At 38.1% G+C, this 24,326-nt stretch overlaps 3 protein-coding genes across 3 annotated transcripts; 1 reads left to right on the top strand and 2 right to left on the bottom strand.

Annotated features, from left to right (window-relative positions):
* Positions 1–855: 855 nt before the first annotated feature.
* Positions 856–7,076, top strand: HDA05 (histone deacetylase 5). Its single transcript, XM_059588539.2, has 14 exons — positions 856–1,114; positions 1,204–1,405; positions 1,522–1,668; positions 1,814–1,926; positions 2,252–2,463; positions 3,650–3,714; positions 3,968–4,135; positions 4,346–4,432; positions 5,040–5,169; positions 5,252–5,373; positions 5,950–6,143; positions 6,301–6,430; positions 6,523–6,590; positions 6,670–7,076. The coding sequence occupies exons 1-14, from the start codon at positions 942–944 to the stop codon at positions 6,833–6,835; spliced, it is 1,977 nt and encodes a 658-aa protein (XP_059444522.2). The 5' UTR covers positions 856–941; the 3' UTR covers positions 6,836–7,076.
* Positions 7,077–7,602: 526 nt separating this feature from the next.
* Positions 7,603–15,197, bottom strand: LOC132175566 (DNAJ heat shock N-terminal domain-containing protein). Its single transcript, XM_059587540.2, has 3 exons — positions 13,349–15,197; positions 7,990–8,048; positions 7,603–7,893 (listed from the first exon to the last, which is right to left on the bottom strand). The coding sequence occupies exons 1-3, from the start codon at positions 15,155–15,157 to the stop codon at positions 7,836–7,838; spliced, it is 1,926 nt and encodes a 641-aa protein (XP_059443523.2). The 5' UTR covers positions 15,158–15,197; the 3' UTR covers positions 7,603–7,835.
* Positions 15,198–17,014: 1,817 nt separating this feature from the next.
* Positions 17,015–23,854, bottom strand: LOC132173322 (Mitochondrial substrate carrier family protein). Its single transcript, XM_059584785.2, has 9 exons — positions 23,707–23,854; positions 22,438–22,553; positions 22,169–22,226; positions 21,736–21,885; positions 21,124–21,310; positions 20,091–20,136; positions 18,530–18,650; positions 18,341–18,413; positions 17,015–17,505 (listed from the first exon to the last, which is right to left on the bottom strand). Exons 1-9 carry the CDS (start codon positions 23,774–23,776, stop codon positions 17,271–17,273), a joined length of 1,056 nt encoding a protein of 351 aa, XP_059440768.1. The 5' UTR covers positions 23,777–23,854; the 3' UTR covers positions 17,015–17,270.
* Positions 23,855–24,326: the final 472 nt, after the last annotated feature.

Genomic DNA, 24,326 nt, shown 5'->3' with positions numbered 1-24,326 from the left:
CTATGACAGAAATGGATTTGGATCCTCTCCAATTGAGGGGAAAACATGAGACTCTCCAATTGTTAATCTTGGCCGTCCAATCTCATCCAACAGCCAAGAACAAGCCACGTGTCCCACTAAAATATAAATAATAAAATATTATTTATCTTTTAAAAAGAAAATTAAAATTAAAATAATAAAAAATTAAAATAAAATGATAAAACAAAAAAGGGTGGCCGACCACCCAAGTTCAGCCTAGGAGCCACCCCGTGGCCCTTGGGGGGGGGACCCCAAAGGCCAAAAAAGCCTCTACCGGTTCGTCTGGTTCTCTATCTTTCCACGACCCATATTTCTTCTCCAAAGCGGTTTAGTTTGTGAGGAGAGCAAATAGCAGGTGGGGTGAGTCTCGAAGGAAAAGAGAGCAGAGTTTTTTCATCTTCTCTGCTCTCTTTTCCTTCGAGACCCACCCCTCCTGCTATTTGCTCTCCCCACAAACTAAACTGCTCTAGAGGAGAAAGATGGATCATGGGGAGATCGAGATCAAGAGGATTGAGAACCAGACGAATTGGCAGGCTCCTTGGGGTGGTTCGAGGGCCAAAAAAAAAATTTTAAATATGGAACCGGAGTGTTACAAAGCGGTTAATTAACCAACTTAACCAACTTTCAATACCCACTAATTAACCGGATGAATTTTGATTAATTATGGGCATGGGCTAGACCGGGAAAAATATACCCACCAACTTTACGCCGTTTTCAAATTAAAGTCTTGGCCCACTAGATCCTCGTTATATAAAAAAAGGGCCCATTCTGGCAACTAATATGAAAACACGTCAGCGGCTTAATGCCAAAGATATATGGTCCCACTTCCTTTTCCCCAGTTTTAGGAAAAGCGGCCAGATACATTCATTTCCTTGCTCTTTTTCACTCCGATAGCGGGAGAGAGAGCTCTCTTAGGGCACAACATGGAGGTCAGCGCTGAAAGCCAGAGCAGTAATGGCGGTCAAAGACGAGTAGGGATACTCTACGACGACCGTATGTGTATCCACCATACACCCGACGGTGATTTCCATCCCGAAAACCCGAATCGGATTCGTGCTATTTGGAACAAGCTCCAAAGCGCTCGCATTCCTCAGAGGTGAATTCAAATTTTTTTTGTTAATTTTGTTCACTTCTTTGGTAATTATTGTTCTTGTTTGAACTTTGCTTGCTCTCTTCCTGTTCCAGATGCGTGGTTTTAGGCGCCAAAGAAGTAAAAGACAGATACGTTTTTTCAGTTCACTCCAAAAAGCACGTGGATTTGATAAGGAATATAAGCTCCAAACAGTTCGATTCACGAAGAAATAGGATCGCTTCGAAGTTCAATTCCATTTATTTCAACGAGGGTTCATCCGAAGCCGCTTCTCTCGCTGCCGGCTCTGTTATCGAGGTAGTAATGTTATGTTTTCACAGATTCTCTGGATAGTTCAAACTTCTACTCTAACAAGTTTTTTTTTTTTGGGTATTAGTCAGTCTGTTAAATGTTTGTGTTGAATATATATATAGGTTGCGGAGAGAGTTGCCAAAGGAGAATTGAGTTCTGCTTTTGCAATCGTAAGGCCTCCGGGACATCACGCCGAGCACAATGAAGCCATGGGATTTTGTCTATTCAACAATGTGGCTATTGCCGCAAATTTTCTTTTGAATGAAAGAGTAAGAACAGCTCAGAGATTAAAAATTCCTTAATTTTTAAATGATTGGAAAGCTAAAAAATATGCATTTTTGGTATTTAAATTTATTTTTGCTGCTTACGCTAGGTTGTCACCTCACTACTTGTCTGTTGCTTTTTACATGACAGCCAGAGTTGGGTATTAAGAAAATCTTGATTGTTGATTGGGATGTACATCATGGTAATGGTACGCAAAAGATGTTCTGGAAGGATTCTCGTGTTCTTTTCTTCTCTGTTCACAGGTTTGTGAGGGAGTTTTGAGTTGATAAATCTCTTCTTTATTCATCGTTGGAGCGTATTAACATGTATTTAGTATGTTTACAAGTTTTAGTTTGTATTCATCTAATTTTTTTCGAAGAATTTAAATTTGACTTGGAGTAGATTCTTGTACTTGTCGAGGACTAGCGAAGGATTATAACAAGTTTTAGCTTGCAATTCCTTTTTATTTTTTATTTTAATATTATTATTATTAAAAAAAATATGGAGGCTTTAGATTGATTTCAATTGGTTGATATTGTGTACTATCAGTGCTTCCTAGTTGTGACTATTTAGAGTTGTCCTATACAGGCATGAGTTTGGGAATTTTTATCCATCTAATGATGATGGTTTCTATACTATGATTGGAGAAGGACTGGGTGCGGGATATAATATTAACGTCCCGTGGGAGAATGGTCGGTGCGGAGATGCAGACTATCTTGCTGTTTGGGACCATATATTACTTCCTGTCGCCAAGGAATTTAATCCCGACATAGTTATAGTCTCTGCAGGGTTTGATGCAGGTTTGGTAGTTTTAACTCTCATTCCTCTCATTATTCATACTTTTAACATATCTAGGCATCCACTCTAGTTTTACTGTTTCATGTGTATCTGTGAAATGCCGTGGTAGTGACACCCGCTAAGCCTTGGCGCCTAGGTGGCATCCAAAGATTTATTTATCATATACAGCTAGTCCTACTTGGTGTATGTTGTATTATCATCATTTTCTTTTCTTAATGAAGATGTTAGAAGTAACTTTATAAAGAAACAAACTTCATTCCATAAAGCCTTTTGGATCATCATCTATTAAAAGATTTAATTCCAATCTCATTGAAAAATGTCCATACCATGTTATTATTTTTATTATTTGGGGGGGGGGGGATTTCAAAATCAAAGATACTAAAAATTTGTGGATCGAGATAGTTAACATCAGTCCAGTTAAAAAAAGAGTGCAATATAGAGATACATAACAAGGATATCATAAATTATTGTACTGCGAGATAGTGAGGTAGAGCTGAAGATTATATCCATGCCATAATCATTGTTCTAATAACAGAGCATACAAGTAGCTGTTGATTCTGTCATAAGTAAGCTTAGATATGTGCCAATACAGTAAGAAGGTGCCTTGCCTAGAACTTCTCAGAATGCATAAACCCAGCCTTAAAATATATGGAACCAAGCATGCCTGGGCATGAATGTGATTGCAGTACCTTATACATTCGTAAAATATAACTTCTCAGTTTCTGTTAGTGCTGGATTTCATGTCCTGATTCTCTTAATGTAATGCTTCGTTTGATACATTATGTGAAGATAGCCTGTTCAATTAAAACCAAATGTATCCGAAAAACGTAATGGTTAGACTTCAAAGCTAAGTGCGGGTATTAACCCAAACTTTGGCTTAATAAGCACTTTCTTGCTTATGAAGAAGAAGGAGAAGAACAAGAAGAAGAAGAAGAAGAGGTTTTAACGAGTGCTCTGTTCTGAAAATTAAGAAGAATAGGACTCTATCTTACTGGTATACAGACATTATTTTGTAAATTTCACATAATTGTTATGATAATTGTGCTTTTGTATGCATCTGCTATGGTGAACTTTCCATTCTTTTTTCACTTTTGTTTTGCATTAGAATATCTGGCATATAGCAACTTGCTGAGTGCACATAGTATCTTTTTTAATAATAAATTTGATCCAATTCACTGCTTGGAACAGCTGTTGGTGATCCATTAGGCGGTTGTCGTGTCACACCATATGGGTACTCAGTTATGTTGAAGAAGGTTGGCATTCAATTTGATCTTGTTTTTCAAGATAACGTTACCTTCTTTGGTGAATGGAGATTCCTTTTGCTGTTTAGTTGAATAGAGATCTTAATATAGATTTCATTATTCACCATTCACCCAAATTTTGTCAATAAATTTCATTTTCAAATTAGTTTTCAGCACATACACAGACCATAGCATAATTCTGTTAGTTTTGTGTTTCTGTGTATCTTGTGTTTGTCATCTATTTCCATGGTTTTTTTTTTTTCAGCTGATGAATTTTGCCCAAGGAAAGATTGTATTGGCATTAGAAGGAGGATACAATCTTGACTCTATAGCAAATTCAGTTCTTGCATGTATGGAAGTCTTACTAGACACACCTATCAGTGGATCTTCAGAAGCGTACCCATTTGAGTCCACGTGGCGCGTGATACAAGCGGTAAAACAACATTCTGTACTTCTTTCCTTTTATGGGGAAGGGGGTAGGGTGGGATGGGAATGAGTACTTATTTGTTTCTAACTTCTCTGCTAAGTTATCCAAATGTCTCCTGTATGAATTTTGCTGCTCTTCATTTCTACTAGTCATTAGAATTTGAGGTTTTTGTTTTCTGTTTTTTGGTGACTAAGGCATATGTAATCTGTTTTGCAGGTGCGCCAGGAATTAAGTGTCTTCTGGCCAACACTTGCAGATGAATTACCAGCCAAGTTAATTAGTCAAACAGCAGCTCCAGCTCCGGTATACTTCTTCTCTTGTTAGTTGCGGACATAATGTCATGTCTTTGTCTCATAAAACTAGTGGTAGAGAATATATCTTGGATGCAGAGGGTTGTTTTCATTTGACAATGTTTACTTGGCAAGTGTTGAATTTTATCTTTAAGCTCTTTAGAAACAAATTTTTGCTTGGGTCAATTAATTTGTGTACAAGCACGCTTTATGTATTGTTAGTACATTCAAAATGCATTTTTAGCTTCTTTTTCCCGTGAGAGAATCATACAGAACTACATCCATTATACCTGAATAAGTCCTTAACCGTAAGCACAAGAGTTTATATAACTATCAATATAATGTTATTCCTCTGGTTGTTATTGAAATTATTCATGTAATATTTTTTCCCAAGATCCCTTGTATTAATTGTCAGCAAGCACGCATATAGGCCAGAAATGGGGCCCAAAAAAAAAAGTGTTTGACTAATCAATGAGTTTGTAAAAATTGAGATACAAAATCAACAGTAATAAATCTAGTTTTTAACTCTTCTTTTTCTCGTGTATGTGTGCTTAGTGTAAGTAATGTATGTCTAGATTTAGCTTCTGGAGGAACTGAAAATTAGTTGGTTCTCATTTTAGAATGTTCTGAGCTCAAGCTCTGATTCTGAAGCCGAGGATGAAAATGGTGCAGTATCAGAAAATCTGGAGGAGGTTCTTCAGGGTATTATACAACCCCTGTCGAACCTGAAAGTTGATGAAGATAGTCAGGGTAAACAGAATGGAAAATTTCATTTGAGATAGTTATTTTGTTCTTCTGTTCCTACCATATGATGATCTGCAAACTAATGCAGTTGAAGTCGCCATTGCTTCTAACACCTGGAGATTGGAGCTTTCTAAGATTGACATTTGGTATGCTACTTTTGGATCAAATATGTGGAAACCAAGATTCCTGTGCTATATTGAAGGTGGACAGGTATGATACAATACCCAAAAAAATTTGCCTGTGATTTTTGATATTAAAGACATTTGGAATGGATTATAAGCTTGCTATGAGCTTCTACTATCTCACTGCGCATTGGAAATTTGTGGTAAGCACAAGTTCATCTTGTGAGTTGAGTTTACTAAACATGGCACCTTGCCCTCCTTCTTTTTCCCCTGCCTGCTCAACAGGATCTACGGAAAAGGAAAAAGTAATTAAAAAAAAAAAAATGAAGCTCTCCCATGTCTTCTTGTGTTCTGCTGCCCTGTTTTTGCTGTTTGTTTTTAGAACAATACAGGGCTTTGTGTCAGCAATCGAAACCTGGCTTCCCTGAGAGAAGAGTTTGTCTTTGAACAGGGAACTTCAGCAGCATAATCAAACAGTGGTTATATGTTGGCCGGTTGTAGGATAATAGTTATGTGTTATCCATTTGCTTAGTCTCTGGACTGTATGCTCGTGATTTATAAAGTTTTGTGAAACTTCCTTTCTCTCCCTTGTGTTTTATCACTCCCTACTCTTTCATTTTCACTTAGGTTTTTTCCTTTTCAACATTCATGAAATGAATTTCAGGTGGAAGGTATGCGAAAGCCATCTTCTGGTTCAACCAATAAAGCTCTGCCGAAGGAAATTGCCTGGAAGACTTACCCTTATCGTTTATTCTTTGGCCGTGAATCTACAAGTTCATGGGGTCCTGGAGGTGTTGCTTTCCTTAATCCTGAAAGCAAAATCGAGGATAAAGCTTACTTTTGCATGTATAGAATCACGTATGGCATTTGTTATGGCTCTCTTTTTGTTTCTGTTCATTCCACTTTTTAGCTTTTGCAGAAAATTCCAGTCTGTTTAGGAACCTGAATCGGATTTTCATCTTACTTTTAGGTTTATCCACTGAGAGTTGTTTGTCTTATCCTCTTTCTCTTGCAGGTTAGAGCAGTTCAATGATGTTCTGCGTCAGGAAAACAATTCAAGTTACGACATGACTTCTCCTCCTTTGTTTGATTTGCCTACTTTAATGTCTATTACAAGCAAGGAGCCCAATTCTCTAGAGGCTCTGGTATGTCTTTTATGCCTTTTTGTTTTTCGACTGAAATAAGCACGTTTATCTAGTTATCATCATAATTTGGAAACTGCTTAAATTTTGTGCAGGAGAAGGGTTGGTATCGAAATGTTGTTTACTTGGGAAAGGAGCAGGACATTCCAATACTGACTATGACGTGAGCCTCTCTGAAACCTCCTTTCTTGCACCTTTTAAATAATTTTTGGCATTCGCATAATGTGTTTCCCTCTGTGCAGGTGTGCGCAATCCGATGTGAAGCGCTTCGAATCCGGGGAGCTTCCCTTGCATCCACCGTGCGAGGCATATGCAAGCACATTAATAAAGGGCCTGGTGGGCGGAGGACAACTTTCAGAAGAGGAAGCTACGGCGTACATACAAGAAGCTTCTAGTAAATCATTGTGATTGCAGTTTCTCCTCTCTAGCTCGTAAATTGTAAATCCTCTTTAGCAATAGTTAGCCTTGCCAATACAGGAAATGGAATTCTTTGTCCTCGTGGGAGCATTCTGGGGCTTGTATATGACTGCAATCTAGTAAAGACAGATTCATGTCATGTGTGGTTACTGATATATTCGTATGTTGCTTGTAGCATAACCTGAAATCCAGATTAGCCGCCGTCAAATTTGCATAAATTTGCTTTATTTTAGAGTGCGTTTGCCGTTGCGATTTTATAAGCAAAAATGTGATTCTAAACCCAATCGTAAAAAATTGATTGCTTGGAAATGTAAATTGCATATTTTAAACTCTCCTATTTTTAAATTACACTTTCTGAAATTACAATCCCAACCTTAAGTAGGTTTTGAGCACTACAGCTTCGTTTGGAACCCTGACAAGATCAATTAGTTGAGTAGGAGAGTGGTTTTCTTGCAGACCCCGAACACCAGAATGCATCGTTTATCCCTATCTAGTGATCCTTTTACGGATATAATTTTCATTTTCAAAAGCGAAATCTACAAAAGCCGAAAATCTTGGATGCTTCTCTACTGCTTTATCGCAAAAAACACCAAACCTCACAAGCCTTCTAATCAGAAATTAGATAGTTTAATAGCAGCAAACAATGCTTAAACCCTACATACCAGTAACGGATTTCCTCAGCATTCAACAAACGCCAACTTAGGGACGGGCATTCTTATATTACTTCAGTGCAAGGCATCCTTGAATTTCTCAGAAAGAGCGTAATTTATAACAGAAAGAATACCTTTACGATACATGAGAATCCTCCTCTTATCTATATCTTCCATCTTTCACTTTCACAAAATGACAAAAATGATGGGCACGTGACATGCAGATACCCTCGACTATTTCTTGTAATTTAACTTTGTAATGACAAAGTAAAAGAATGAATACAACAAACAATTGAGACTGACCAACTTGTGAATGCAAAAAATATTCAACAATTGTTTCCTCATCGATGTTTTAGTGCAGCATGGCCTGTTTCACCCAAATGCTTATGTAATTTATTCCTGCCATGATAACATCATTCGAAACCCCATTACTAAACTTAATCAGGAAAATGGCAAGAAACACTTGGACACGGGAACAAAAGAGAGATAAGTTACCTTGATTCAAACTCCTCTCCACATGTGTCACATAAATTGCTAGAATTCTTTGATGTTGCCTGATTAAGGAGTCATCATCACAAATTAGAAAGAAACAAGCAAGAGTGACGACCAGAATAATCATAATAACAAAATTCTAGTACATATGAAAATGATGATAACAAGCAAAATTAAGAAAAATAACCAACATCAAAATAGAGCATCAATCTGTGAATCATTCAAGCAGAATCATGACATAATATATGGCTTGATTCCCTGCAGATTTGGGCGGCAATGCACATTTGGGAACTTTTCCCTTATTGATCACAATTCCAACTGATACTCTTTTCCTTGTTTGCATTATTAATTTCCAAGATAGAATTAGAATTGTCATTTTTAAGTTGAATTTCCTTCTTTAAGGAATTTAGTTTCCAATTAGGTTTAGTATCCACCGAGAAGTCCGGTGGCAATCCCGTTCAAACAGGGGTGTGACTGGGAGTCTCTGGAGTAATTGACTAGGAGTTCGATCACAGCCCGATCAAATGGGTTGCAACCGAGACACCTGGAGCAACTGAAACGTACAAGAAAAGACAATCTCGACCAAATCCACTCCAAAACACCGAAATCCTTATCCTAAAATGCGTCACTCTCAATTTATGCCTTTTAAATTTAGTTTATCTTTACCTTTTAGAATTCTACTATTGTATATGTAAGTTCCATCTAGGACAACTTTTTATAATAAAATATTGAAATCAATGAAATTCCGGTGTCTTTGTGTTTTTAAGCTACACGGCAGCTTGTTTTTCCTTGATATCGAAAAAGGCGGATGCGGTGGAAATGAAGGACTTTCGGCCCATTAGCTTGGTGGGAGGGTTGTACAAAATTGTTTCTAAGGTTCTTGTCAATAGGATGACAACTGTTTTGGGTAAGGTCATATCCTACTCTCAAAATGCTTTCATCGGGGGTCGTCAAATCCTAGATTCGGTTCTTATTGCAAATGAATGTGTGACTAGTCGCATGAAATCAGGGGTGCCAGGTGTTCTTTGTAAATTGGACTTGGAAAAGGCTTATGACCATGTAAATTAGGACTTTGTTTTGTATTTGCTGCATAGGTGCGGATTTGGCGAGAGATGGAGGGCTTGGATAGAGTGGTGTATTACGTCGATAAGATTTTCCATTCTTGTGAATGGCTCTCCGGAAGGGTTCTTTAACAGTTCGAGGGAAATTCGGCAAGGGGATCCTCTTTCTCCATTACTTTTTGTGCTTGTTATGAAGGCCTTGAGTAAGATGGTGAATGCGACGGTTGACCAAGCCTTTTGACTGGTTTCTCGGTGGGAGATAGGGTCTTCTCGGAGTTGGTGGTTTCTCACTCTTTATTTGCTGATGATACTCTAATTTTGGTGAAACTTCTCTTGAGCAAATCCGGTATGTACGTCTCATTCTCTTATGTTTTGAAGCTGTTTTGGGTTTGAGAGTTAATCTTGGAAAGTCAAAAATTGTGGTTATTGGTGAGGTGGAGAACATTGGGGTTTTAGCTAATATCCTTGGGTGTAGTGTTGCCGATTTACCTATGAAGTATTTGGGTCTCCCTCTGGGGGTGCCGTATAAGGATACGGTTATGTGGAATGATGTGATCGAAAAGATAGAGCGGCAGATGGCAGGTTGGAAGAGAATGTATCTCTCTAAAGGAGGTCGTTGAACTCTCATTAAGAGTACGTTGACTAATCTTCCGACTTACATTTTGTCTCTGTTTCCGATTCCTATGTGTAGCTAAAAGGCTTGAGAAAGTCCAAAGAGACTTCTTGTGGGGAGGGATGGGAGATGAGCCTAAGTTGCATCATGTAAATTGGAATTAAGTCTGTCGTCCCCTGCGCTACGGTAGTCTTGGCATTCGAAAGTTGCATCAGTTTAATCAAACTCTCTTGGGGAAATGGCTTTGGAGATATGCGAATGAGAGTGAGGCTCTTTGGTGCAAGGTTATCAAAGCTAAGTATGAAGACCAGAAAGGTGGGTGGTGCACGAAGGAGGTTTCGGGTTCTCATGGTGTGGGCTTAAGGAAGCATATTCGACAAGGTTGGAACTTCTTTGCCAAAGGTATTTGGTTTGAGGTGGGGGTGGGTTCGAAAATTCGTTTCTGGCATGATATTTGGTGTGAGAAAAATTATTTGAAGCATGCTTTCCCGTCCTTGTTCAGTATCGCTATACACAAAGAAACTTGGGTGAAGGATAACTTTACTTGGAGGAATGGGGTTGTTGAGTAGAATGTCATTTTTGTGCGGCCCGTCCAGGATTGGGAGATGGAATTGGTTTCTCTTTTCTTTGATCGGTTGTACTCTTGCAAGATTTCCATAGGTACTGTGGATCATATTCGCTGGTCCTCATCTAAGAAAGGCAAGTTCGAGGTTAAGTCGCTCTTCAAGGCCTTGTCCAATTTTGACCAAGAGGTGTTTCCTTGGAAGAGCATTTGGCGTACTAAGGTGCCTCTGAGAGTGGCTTTTTTCGGGTGGACTGTGACCCTAGGCAAAATTTTGACTCACGATAATCTGCGTAAAAGGAATCTTGTGGTAGTGGAGTGGTGTTGTATGTGCAAAAAGATCCAAGAGTCAGTCGATCATCTTCTTCTCCACTGTGAGATCGCAAGTGCTCTTTGGCATACTATTTTTAGTCAGTTTGGGTTACATTGGGTCATGCCTTGCAGGGTGAGGGACTTGTTCGATTGCTGGTGGTCGGGAGAACGTTCTCGAAGCGCGGTAGTGTAGAAGATGATCCCTCTGTGTCTTATGTGGTGTATATAGAACAAAAGAAATGCTAGATGTTTTGAAAACTCCACTAGGACTATACAGGAACTGACTCATCTTTTCTTCTTTACTCTTTACTCTTGGACGGCCGCTTGGCTAGCTCCTTTAGTGATTAGTTTCTCCGACTTCCTATTTCATTTCTCTCCCTCTAAGGCGCTCTTTTTTTATACTTCCCGTGTATGTGGGTCGCGCCCCTTTGCGTTTTTGATATATATCATTATTACTTATAAAAAAAATAAAGAAGAAGGCGTAGCTGCTTCTTTTCTTTCTATTTTTTGCTTCTACTACATCAAGTGGTATCAGAGCAAGCTTTATCTTGATCAACGACCAGCTTGTGCAACAATAGCAACCTCTCTAACAATGTCACTTGTATGGGACAGGCACTTTCGAAAGCCGAACTGACGAAATTTCAACGTTCGAGTGAGCAGTCAATACATGAACTCCAGGATGCTGTCATTAGACTGACAGGGTAACCCATTCAGTTTCATAGTGTTGACAGGTTCCTTGACAACCACAAAAGTTGTGTTTGACTTGTTTGTAACTGTAATCCTAAACCTCTGAATAGGCAGGCAGCCTGCCTATGCAAATGAATTGAGTCATAGCGGGAATGATACTAAGGTGGCTACATTGGCTGTGAAAGTTGAGTTGTAGATAGCACCTCAACCACCATTAAGGTACGTCAATCAAGTTGAACGAACCAACAATGATTACAACCCAGTCATTCTGCCAATGGCCACACTTCAAAACAAAGAGTTTGAGAACAACAATAACACCAGTGCACGGCCAACACCAAACATGGCAAGGGAAGGAAGCAGTTCCTGTTGTGCACGGAATTAAAATACAGGATCCCAAAGAAGCAGAAAAGAACATAATAGAAAATAGATCAATCACACACGATATCAAGATTTAAGTGGTTCAGCTTAACAAACCTACATCCACTGGCGGAGACGACCCGGAGAAAATTCACTTACAAAAGATGGAGTACAAAATAGTAGTAGGGAGAAAACCACTCAAAACCCAAAGCCCCAATACACCCAAATCTCGTTCTCACACAAAATAGAAAAATACAGAAAGAGAGAAACTAATACAAGAAAAACTCTCTTTTTCCCTAAGTGCCTTACGACACAAACACGTGAGAAAACTAAGTGAGAAGGCACAGATTTCTTCGTTATTGTGCTGCTCTACAAAGGCTGAAGCTATGTCCTTTTTATAGATGCTATAGTTGACCAAAAAGTTTCCCAACAATAGGAGGAAAAACAAAACCATGTGGGAGTAGAACATAAGTTTACTAAAACAAGAACTCCAAACCCACTGGGTATTCCAAAACCAAGTTGGACTAAAGCACCACAAAATTATCCAAGAGATAAAAGGAATATTGTTGGGCCCACTCAAAAGTGACTTGACAATTCAAGTCATACTTCAATAGTTCCTTTTGAAGAAAAGCGTGGAGTCAGAGATGACCTCCTAGGAGCATTTGCTGGGGAAAAATTTGGAGTCAGAGATAACCTCCAAGGAAAATTTGCTAGAGGAAACTTCGCAGAAGGAGATGAGAAGAGAAGACGGGATTTGGTGTCACCTTCACCGACTTATTCAAGTACCATCCCCCAGAGGAGCTGCCATATCCTTGAGGAATTTTTTTTTCTTCAAGTGGATGTGTCTGATGTAGGACGACAACCACCCCTATTTTTGGTGCAAGCAAAATTAAGAAGAAAAAAAATAACAATAATCAAAATGGAGCATCAATCAGAGAATCCGCTTGATGTCATTCGAGCACAATCATGACAGAAAACATGGCTTGATTTCCTACAAATTTGGGTGGCAATGCACATATGGCAACTTTTCCCTAATTGATCACAATTCCGCTGATTCTCTTTTCCTTGTTTGTGCTATTAATTTCCATGATAGAATAGGAATTGTCATTTTTAAGTTGAATTTCCTTCTTTATGGAATTTAGTTTCCTATTAGGTTTAGTATCCACCTTTAGAATATTATTAGCAGGATTGCTTGAACAGGGTGCGACTGAGCCTCTCGGGAGGCAAACTTGAGAAGTCTTTAAATGGAGGGTGTGACCATGAGTCTTGAGTAATTTTTGAGGAGTTCAGTCGCAGCCTGACTGAACGGGTCGTGACCAAGACACACTTGGAGCAACTGAAACGTACAAGGAAAGACACTCTCAACAAAGTTCACTCTAAAACATCGAAATCCTTATCCTAAAATGCATCACTCTCAATTTTTGCCTTCTAAATTTAGTTTATCTTTACCCTTCATAGCCAATTTTCGATTAGGTGGTTAACTTTCCGATAGAATTCTACAATTGTATTATTTAAGTTTCATCCAGTGTAATGCAGGGACAATTTTTTATAATGAAATGTTGAAATCAGTGAAATTCCAGTGTCTTTGTGTTTCTAAGCTACGTGGTAGCTTGTCTATGTTATAGAGAAGAAGGTGTAGCTGCTTCTTTTCTTTCTATCTTTCTCTTTCGCTACATCAATTATATATATATATATTAATCACATAGCAAATACAAGCAGATGGTAAAGATAAATTGCGTGGCAAAGAAGAAGATGTTGAAGCATAGTTACCTTAGCTTTCTTCTGTTTCGATGAGCTCTTTGATTTGGCATTTGTGTCTTTCTTCCCTGCCCCTTTTTGGTCAACATGTTGATCTGAAGCCTTTTTACTCCTAGCTAACCGATCCTTCCCTTTAACATTACAGTTACTCTCATTCTCCGCAAAAGAATGAGTAGAGGATTCCTCCAAGTTGGAATTTTGATCTTCATCACTTTCCTCGCTCTGACTATCAATCTTATTGGTTGCATCCCTCATAGCCTCTCCACCATTCCATTTACCCTTCTCCTTTCCCCCGCGACTCCTTCTCGTGCTCTTCCGATTATTGTACTCCATAAACCCAACCCCATTACTCGCATCATCATCATCACGACCCTCACTCCCCAACTCATTCTCTGCAAAAAAATGAGTAGAGGATTCCTCCAAGTTGGAACTTTGATTTCTATCACTTTCCTCGCTCTGACTATCAATCTTATTGGTTGCATCCCTCATAGCCTCTCCACCATTCCTTTTACCCTTCTCCTTTCCACCACGACTCTTCCTCGTGTTCTTCCGATTACTCTCATCATCCTCAACATGAACCTCACTTCCCAAGCCCACATTTTTCCTACTCTTGCGTCCCGCTGCCACCATGGCCTCAAGCACACCCATTTCATCATCATTATCATCGCCGTTATCATCATCCCCGTCCTCGTCCTCAACCTCATATAATTTATCTCCGTTCTCCTCCCCCTCGATCTCCAAACCATCCTTAATCCGCTCTCCAAGCTCATCCACCACTCTTTCCTCCTCCTCTTCTTCTTTTTCTTCTCCAACACTATCGTCCACTTCTACTTCTTCATCACCAATCGAATCCCGAAACTCCGCAACCTTCTCCTTATGCTTCTTGGACTGCTCGTGGTTCTTCCATTGCTTCTCGCTCTTGAACTTCTTCCCACACACCACACAATACAACTCCTTCGCTTTCTTCTCTTCCTCTTCCTCTTCCTCCTCCTCCTCCACCTCCTCCGCTTGAGCCCACTCAGGCTCCACGTAAGCCCTAACCCTCTCCATCTTCTCCCTCTCCAATTCCCTCTTCCTCTCCCTCTCCAACTCCCTCTTCTTCTCCATCTCCAAATTCCTCTTCACCGCCATGTCGATAACTCGCTTGTCCCTCTTCTTCACGAATTCCGCCAATCCACGCACCGTCTCGTTGAACTCCCTCCTCGCCTTCTTCCTCACCTTCTTGTTCTCCTCCTCCATCACCCTCCTCGACTTCCGGTTCGGCCCCGCCATCGCGTCGTACTGGTCCGCCCAAACGAAATCCATCACCGTGCTAAACCCTAGCCAGTAGTTGTAGAACGCGCTCACCTGCGCGTAGGGGCTCTCCAGGTTCCCCATCGCCGGAGCCTGGCGCACCGACTCCCGCCCTAACCCTAGCTTACTGGCGAAATCGAGCTCGCTGGCGTAGATCTTGGAGAAGAGGTCCGAGTAGACCTTATAGAACCCGCGACCCGAATCAGAGTATCCGGAGTAGACGGTGTTGGAGAAGAAGGAGAAGAGGTTGGGGACGGTTGAGTTGGTGGAGGGGTTGGAATCGGCGAAGAGAATCTGGGAGCGGTGGGAGTCGTACCAGGCGCGTTCCTTGGGGTCGGAGAGGACCTCGTAGGCCTGGGCAAGCTCTTGGAAGCGGGCGGTGGCTTCGGCCTGGGAGAGGCCGGACTGGACGAGCTTGTCTGGGTGGCGCTGCAGCGCCAGCTTCCTGTAGGCCGACCGGATTTCGTCGGCCGCGCAGTCGCGGCTCAGGCCCAGCACCTCGTAGTGGCACCGCTTTTCCGATGTCATGCTCTCCCCTGGGTGGTGGCGAAGTTGTGTCGTATGTTATTAGGGAATCGGGCCCAAATACTTAAAAATACTTGAACAGGGTTGGACCAGGGGTGTTCAAGCCCTAAGATTTAAATCAGGGTTGGACCAGGGGCCCAAATCTAATTGTCGATATTGAAAACTCATGGACTAAATTAAAATCACGGGAAAACCTAAGAACTAAAATTGATTTTATTATTAGTTTATGGAGAAATGGTAAAACTTTCGGGAATTGTTGTTATGATGATACATTAGGGTAATATATAAATAAATATGGTAATATATAAATAAATATGGTAATATTAAAATTAGTTTTAATAATTAAAGAAACAATTAATAATAAAACTGTTTAATATAAGGAGAAAGGGTGAAACTTTCAGGAATTAGTGTTTTGATGAAAAATTGACAATTACATCAATAAGGAGGGATGAATTCATAATGAGAAAATTTCAAGCAAAATAAGAGCTAACACTTTTTTTTTTTTTTTTTTATAAGTAAAAAGTGTATTATCAAAACGTACAGAATGGTGCAACCCATATATACAAGAAGTATAAAGGGTAGCTCCTATTGACTAAAAAAAGATTTACGAAGCTCTAAGAAATGAGAAAAGGTGGGCTCCTGAGAGTTCAACCAAGTCCCGCTCCAAGAGAACAAAATATGTAACGCCAACTTTCTCAATTCAATCATGCCGCTCTCCTTATCCTCAAAGCTGCGTGCATTCCGTTCACGCCATAAACACCACATCACACATAATAGGATGAGCTTCCACATACGCAAAGCATGCCTATTACCTAATTGACCCCTCCAAATTTCCAAGATATCACTCACTTTTCGTGGCATAGCCCAACTCACTCCAAAGAGTTGAAAGAAAACACTCCACACTTCATTTGTAACCTCACAATGTAGGAATAGATGGTCAATGGACTCTCCCCATTGTTTACACATATAACACCACTTCATTACCATAATATTCATCTTGCTTGGGAAGATGCCATATCTCACTCTCTTTGGACCCCTCCTTTGCTTGGTAGCTTTGAAGCTAATTTTAATTTGGCAGTGAGAGATGGATGATTTTGCTGTTGCATCTGTGGTGACCAGTGATCAACTGCTATTGGTGAAGCTCTAGCTGCTCTTTTGGTGACTCATGCAGCCAGTTTGTATGGGATTGATAATCTTATCCTTGAAGGGGACTCTATTAACATTATTTTGACTAATCAAAATCCAAGTTTGTTTATGGATTGAACTTTGCTAATGTAGTAGTTGTTATTAGACTTAATTTGCTTGCTTTTCATGTTTGAAAGGCTGTAAAAATTTCAAGGTGTGCCAATTTTTGTGCACATTCTTTAGCAAGATAGGTCGTTTCCCACCTAGTGTTTGGAAGCATTCTCAATTGATCTCCCATTCTCACTTCTATTCAGATCAAGAATAGTAAAGACTCACCTTTGTAATCCTTTCCTCATTTGAAAAAAAAAAAAAAAAAAAAGAGTGATGAATTGGTATTTTGATTATTAAAAAGATTGACTCCCAGGTTGATATAGGATGATAGAATTGTGTGTTGAGTTACAATAACTAAGTATAATATTGGATGTAAATGTCCAAAGCCAAAAAGAAACAGCCTAAAATGAGAACTATATTAAATTACTTTTTATAGATATATATGTATGTATGTATGTATGTAAACCTGTTATTACAAGATGTAAGCATGCTCCAAGAGACAAGAAGATGCTAACTTCAATTACTTCTATTTTTACAAGTTCAATAGGTTGCTACGATGCTACAACTGGCTGGCTTAACTAGATATTTTTTAATTTGATAAGTAATTTTATTATCATTAAATAAGCCTAAATGAGTGCAACCCTAGTACACACTACATTGTGAGTATACAAAGAGAACCCCTAATCAGACGAAAAAGAACTAAAATTCAAAAAATCTGCAAAACTAGAAACAATCAAACTATGACGGCAAGTATCCAAGTATATAAAGTAACTAGAGAAATTCAATTGACTATGTCCACTAAACCTGTAAAATTGATATGATACAACATTCCCATCTTCAAAACAAACATAATAGGAAAATTTTGTGATTCAATGGGTTTCTAAACCACTTCTTGTAAAGAAGATCCCTTTTTGTCTACGGATAAGCTGGCAACTCCTGGCACCTTACCATTGTTTAGCCCATCATTAAAGTGCTCTCTGAGGAATTCCACAGCCATGAACGTTAGAGCAGAAGCTGGAATATACCATGCAATCCTGGGGACACTACCCTTGAACATTCCATTTGTGCCTTCAGCCATCCACACATTACGAATTGCATCAAACCAGCCATTGTACCTGCGAGTTAACAATAATATCAGAAAGCTCGAAGTTACTGGGCTCATTTGGTAACGCTTTTAAAATAGCTTTTTTGCTTTTTAGAAAAAATAAGTAAAATATTAACAAACAACTCAAAACACTCAAAATTACTTTCACTTTTATGTCATATCACAACCAAAAAGTAAAAAATACAATCTAAAAAGTTTTTCAAAACAAACCATCTTTTCTAACTTCTGTTCAATCAGAAAGAAAATCCACCCACTACTTTAAGGCATGAATGCAAGATCCAAGGCAAATCACCAAGCTAAAACCAATAAGGAGATCCTTCCATAGAAGCTATATGAGGAAGCTCTCCCTTGTGTGTGTAAGTAACTATGTGTGTCTGCTGTGGGACATGTTAAACTTTGTAATATAGAAGTTTCCCCCATCGTGTTCTTATCAGACATGCTGAACTCCACTTGTTGATTATTATATAGCACAGGTTGAGATACAGGTCCTGCTAATTTTACTTTTTAAGTGTATTAGTTGACCATAGAACTTTTATTTTACATCCCAAAACACAATAAATCCACCAGTATAAAAAGGTGAGATAGGGTAGATAAATAGAAAACAACTACCGCACTAAAATTATATCCTTTGTATCGAGGACAATATGTGTCTTTGCAAGTGTCCACATGCATATGCACAACAATTAACTTCAAAAAGAAATGATAAACCTTGATCATGTAACTCTAGAAGTGGACTAACATGGCAAGAAAGCATGATTATAGTGTGATACTTGTGTTGAGATTAGTCCCACACAGCTTACCTCATGAAAAAAAATGAAAAAATAGTACATTTAAAATTCTGATACCTGGTAGTCGATCCCTGTACTTGCAATCTTGTTTTGATGACATCCAAGGGAGTAGTGAGATATGCACTAAAACCTGTACAATTTTAGAGACCAATAAATTGCTGTTCAGAAAAAAGATAGATTGCTGAGTTCAATCATATAATATTTAGAAGTGCACTATTTAGAATGAAGCATAAGGAAGTCACATACCACCAGCTAGCCCTCCTAATAGAAATCCCTCCATAGAACTATTAACTTGGTAATTCGTATTGGGTATCCATTTTTGCTTCCCATATTCTGTGACATTTTTCATGGCTTCATAAAACATAACCTGCCATGTGCAAACGACAATAATAACAATTAAACCCAATAAAAATAAAATAAAATAAAATATAAAAAAGACAAGAAAGAAAGAAAGAAAGAAAGAATATACAAGCAAAAAACGCCAACTTTGTCACTGTCTATATCCATGTATTGATCAATCCAAAGGCTATTGAGAAGAAAATTACAAGCTAGAGATTATTACATCATTTAGCAACAAACTAATTCCCCAGTGAAACAAGAATGATAAAAACATGATATTTCCTTTTAGAGACGAAATAAATTTGTACACAGAAAAAGTACCATGAAGATGATTTTGAATAATCAGCTATCAGTTCAGACAGGGGATCACAAAATTCCACCATTAGATCCTGTTTGCTACAGTTTTCAACTGTAACAATCACTGGCACAGGTTTTCAAGCAGGGTTAACCCAGGCAGTATACAAAATACAATGAACCGCAAATTCACACTATCAAATCCTGTTTGCCAGTGTGTTCAACTTTAGCAATCACTGGCTCCGGTTTTCCACGCAAGATTAACACCAGGGTACAAAACAAAATACAATAAAAGAGATTTTTGGTTTTACTTTTATATTTTTAATTTGAGGCTTCTATTCAACCAATTCAAAATAATTCAAAACATTTTATCCATGTCACAACTAACCAATTTTGTTCAACCTGTGAACCAACCCTACATTAATTCACCACACATTTTTGTTCATCAAAAATTACTAATTAAGAATCTTGAACTCCATAGCAGTAATAATTGACAAGGAAATGAATATTTTGAGGACATCAATTGCTTGAAGACTTTAAACTTTCTTTTGACTACAAGGTTCCCACACGAACAAGTTTTCAAGTCAAAGAGTCATCTGGAGCAGCTAACCACCTTCTTTCTAATCCCTTCAAGATGAGTAGGTTTAAACCATCATTCAGAAGTAGGAAATTCCTCTGTAGAAATCCTAGCTTGTGCTTTCCCTGCCTGGAACCTTAAGCCCAATATTTGAAAATTTCCCAAAGCTAAAAGCCCTGTTAGATAAAGTACCCTCAAGTGTAACCTACATTTAGGTAGTGTGTGTTTTAAGGCACTTATCAACCTGCACAGGACCTGCAGATTGCCAGATCCTTTTCTCTCTTTAAGCATAAGTTTACTTCTTCTTTTTTATAAGTAATAAAAAAATTTATAAAAAAACGTAAGGCATCCCTACTTACATAGTCAGTATACAATAGGAACACCTAACAAGAACAACACCAGATTGAACTCACCCAAAAGCCCTAGGACCCTAAAACCCAAAACCCACATAATGCTCACCCTAAGCATAGTTTACTTCATATAGCAACGAATTTAAATAGAAGATAATATTTTGCAAAAATATGTTGTGTATGCAATGTAATAAGAGGAAACCAAAACAAAGCAAGAAACTGTGAACTCTATAAAAAATATGCATACCATTAGACCAGCAAAAGGCACATCCCTTGCGAGTGTAGACCAGTAACTGTCAAAGCAACCAAAAAGGAAATTGTGTTATGGACAAAGAAATTGGGGGTGGGTGGGGAAGAGTATAATCAGCATGATTAGCTAAACAAGTAATAGGAGTTATAGCATGTTTGAGATTGCGTAAGAACCTTAAAAAGTACTTTCAGTATTTGGAAAGCTGTGCCAAACAAAAGGATGACCTGTTTGATAAAAATTTCAAAAGCACTTCTTTAACCTTTTTACTTCAAAAATGGTCAAAATATACTTTTGGAAAAAACTTAAAAATGAAGCTTTTTCTAAAAAGTTCTTTTTTACTTTAAAAGCTCTATTTCCCAACACAATCTCAAACATGCTTTTAGAATTACACGGTTGTGAATCTAAACATCACACTTCATCTAAATCCACAAACATGAACAATAATAGATGAGAAAGCATTAAATTGGAAATGCATTAGATTTTCAGAAACAAAAATAATGTTTAGTGAGAGTTATTTTACTTAAAGCCATGTTTTTTAACAAACTGAAGTCATGATCATCTTACATATGTAGTAAATAGATATATTAAATGTGTGTGCATTGGTAAGCGGGCAACAGTCTCTGTAATCTTAATAGTAAATGCATGGCTTTTGATGAAACTGGATTGCATGCATTCCAAGATCAAGTAACTTGTTCATATGATACTAACCAGTTGACCTAAAGAGATCTCGTCTTGATCATGGTTTACAAGAAACCTAATATCAGTGGGGTTAGACTCATCTGATTCAGCAGGATTCCAACTTATAGCCAATGGTCCTTAAGAATTAAATTTTCTACTGCCATTGTCTAATGGAGAGAAAGAAAGAAAGTGGGGAAGTTGTCTAAAACAAAATATTAGATTCAATATTATACTCAAAATAATAGCATTACCAAGAACTGGTTATAACATATGTATGCTTCTTTTAATAGTATGAATTTATATAACAAAAGATCACACAATTGAAAGAAATAGAGTATATTCTGACATATACCCTGCATATAGTCCTTTTGGACCCTGTTCCTTCCATATTGAACAGCCAGCCTGGAACATTCCTGTATAGTAACCATACATTTGCATACCAGGCTTCACAGAGCCCCAAGATGCCCTTGTGCCTTGAACCTGCATGCGTTGCTTCATCACCTCACAAGGAACATAAACAACAGAACCAAGTGTATCCCCTGAATTGCACAGAAGAACAAGGCAGAAATTCTGAGTACTCCAAGGCACACAATGGCTGTTGAGGGCACAATTGCCAAATTACTAATACTTTACACTAAAGGAAAAATATAATGCACACAAAATTCCTTGACAGGGAACATGGAAAAATGAGAGAATGCATCATTTATACATCTAACACAATGCTAGAGCAAAATGAATTACATACAACAGGGAAAATCCTGCATTATTAGCTTTGCGTAGATGCAGGGAAGGGAGTAATGAGAAGACAAGAGCCAAGGAATAAATGTTAACTTAATCATAATCAAAAAGAACAGCAAGTCAAACAATTTGGCACACGTGGACTCATTGAATGTTGCAAGAAACTCACATTGCAGCATTACGAATAAAATTGAGTTAAATATTTTGGGAGCTCTAGACAGCTTACCAAGAGCTCCAGCAATGAAATGTGACCAGTAGCCACCAAGGCCTGGATGCGAGTCTTCAATCCACTTTTTGGTAGACTCTATGACACCGAAATATGTTGCTCCAGTTGCAAGAGACCCAGTAATTCCAGGAGCTATACCTCTATAAAAGCCTACAAGAATTGTTAGTACATACAAACTACAAAATCTGTAAATGCATTAGTCTGAAACAAGGAAACAAAGGATTCCAATAGTTTAAAGTCCTAAAGCATAGGTTTATGCATAATGACTTATATCTACATGATTGTTTATAAAAGTCATTAGAATTTTATTTCATGCATGCAGTCACCATATGAAGGTTGTGAGTAAACATGCAACATATATACAACTTTGGCATCATACCAAAAAAAAAAAAAAAAAAAAATTGAAAGTACTAAAATATTATATATGATTTACCTTTTAATCCATCAGCAACCCAGACGGTTCTTACCATTTGTAGGACGCTCTTTTGGTTCTGAAATTAAGAACATAGAGCGTCAAGAACCAAAACAATCACTTGCAAACAAAATGCTCCACCAAGAAAGAATAGCTTGAGAAAATGAAATAAAATACATTAACTAATATTTAAAAAAATCTTATCAATAACCATAATAGTAATATAAACGTTTTTCCCATGTAATGTCATGAAAAGGACATGAAAACAATATAATTGTTTGTAGTTATACCTGACTTCCACTTAGAATAGCTTGACTTTGAATCCGTGTCTTTATGGTGTCAATTGGATGCATCATTCCTTCTCCAAAAGCCCCAGCAATAGCTCCCCATACAAACTCCCTCCATACTACATCACAAGATAAACTCAGTCATATATACAGCACCACTTCAGTATGCATATCGACATAATTTTGGGAAGCAACTGAAGCAACAGTAGAGCCATTTAATTTTATTTAGTTCCGACAAGAAGAGATTCAATCCAGGAGTATCAGCTTACACAAAATCCAGTCAATTCAAACATACCAAAGCTCCTCCTCATGCAACAAAATGGCTAAAAAGGTAGCATATTTAGTTTAGTAATTTAACTCACTTACCCCACAGGACTAGAACCTGCGACCTCCCACCCACCACCCGGTCTCTAGGGTGGTTGGAAGTGCCATTTGGACAGCCCAATAGCAAGGTGATGTAAGTATATGTGCTACTTGAATATCAATTTATTAGATGGCTGCACATTACTAGTCCACATTCTAAACAAACATATCGAATCTCCTCTCTTTGCGTCAAATTAGCCGAAAAGCAGCATATCCATGCATAGTATCTCGTGCAGCCCATGTAATTTTTCTCCACTAATTTCTTAATCGCACATCATGTAGGCTAAAAGCCAGCACAAGTTTGCAAAATATGCTAAAATATCATTAAACCAGTTTTTTGGAGCTATTCATGATTGAGAAATCAACAACTACATCAAGCAGTATATACTCCATACAAGTAGAAAAACAAGCTCAAGCATCAAATTCACCCCCCATTTGGCTACTAATAAAATGAAGACAACAACATGAACTCACATGAGAAAAAATTAAATATTAGGTTTTGATTTCTTTTCTTTTTCAACATTTTCTCAAAATCCAGAAGATTTCCCTCCATTTGCTTGCCAAGGAAATAGTACGAGAGCTTAAATAAACATAAACATATACATATTTTCTTACTAAAGTGTGTTTAATTGCTTCACATTCCAAAATGAATAATGAAACTCAATCTTCGATCCTAATGGTTGAATTCGGCTAGTACAGTTTTATCCACTCCTACACATAAAAAATAAATTAAGAATCACAATCTTATTTGCCCTCCCTTTTCCATCATTTTCTTAAACCAAACAGTACCTTCACAGCAAGTACATACGTCGTTCCAACAACACGAACCGATTATTTCACAAACAACAAAAGCCGAATAAATTTCCAGATGATTTTTTCTTAAATAATCGCGATTATGAAAAAGCTTACCAAAGAACTGATCGTGAGCTTTGTAGCTTGAAGCTTGTGTGTCGCTCGAAGATGAGCTCCGAACCGCCATTGAACTTGCAAAGAATTTCTCTGTAACTTACGCTCTCCAAATTTAATAACAAAATGCCTTCTAAAGGGCGCGCGCAGTTTGTCCACCCAAATTCCCAATTACCATCAGGCCCTTTACCTCTAGTACAAGTACTTGTAGTGGCGACTATTAGGCTTGTCAAGGCAAAGATGGTCGGTCTCGCTAGACTAGCAGTATTTAGTTTTTGGGACGACAATATTATCTGCTACGGCGACACAGATGATATAAGAACTAAGAAGCTGAAACAGCTCCTTACATTGACCTTAGTCGTCACTAAAATTTTATGTTTAATCGCCTATTGTGAGGTTCTTATATACGAGAAATTATTTGTGCTAATATTTTTTTTTAATATATTTTTTATTTTATTTTATAAATTAATCATTAAATTCGTAGACTTATGTGAATTTCACACAAATTTAATAGTTGATCTATTAAATATATAGGAGAATATGAAAAAACATATGAGCAAATTAGGCACACATGACAGATGATAAATCGTTAATTTTGACGGTAAAGTGATAAGATTGACCTA

The sequence above is a fragment of the Corylus avellana genome, chromosome 3 (genome assembly GCF_965113065.1).
Source record: "Corylus avellana chromosome 3, dhCorAvel1.hap1.2, whole genome shotgun sequence".
Taxonomy (NCBI): domain Eukaryota; kingdom Viridiplantae; phylum Streptophyta; class Magnoliopsida; order Fagales; family Betulaceae; genus Corylus; species Corylus avellana.
This window is presented reverse-complemented; position numbering and strand designations above follow the sequence as displayed.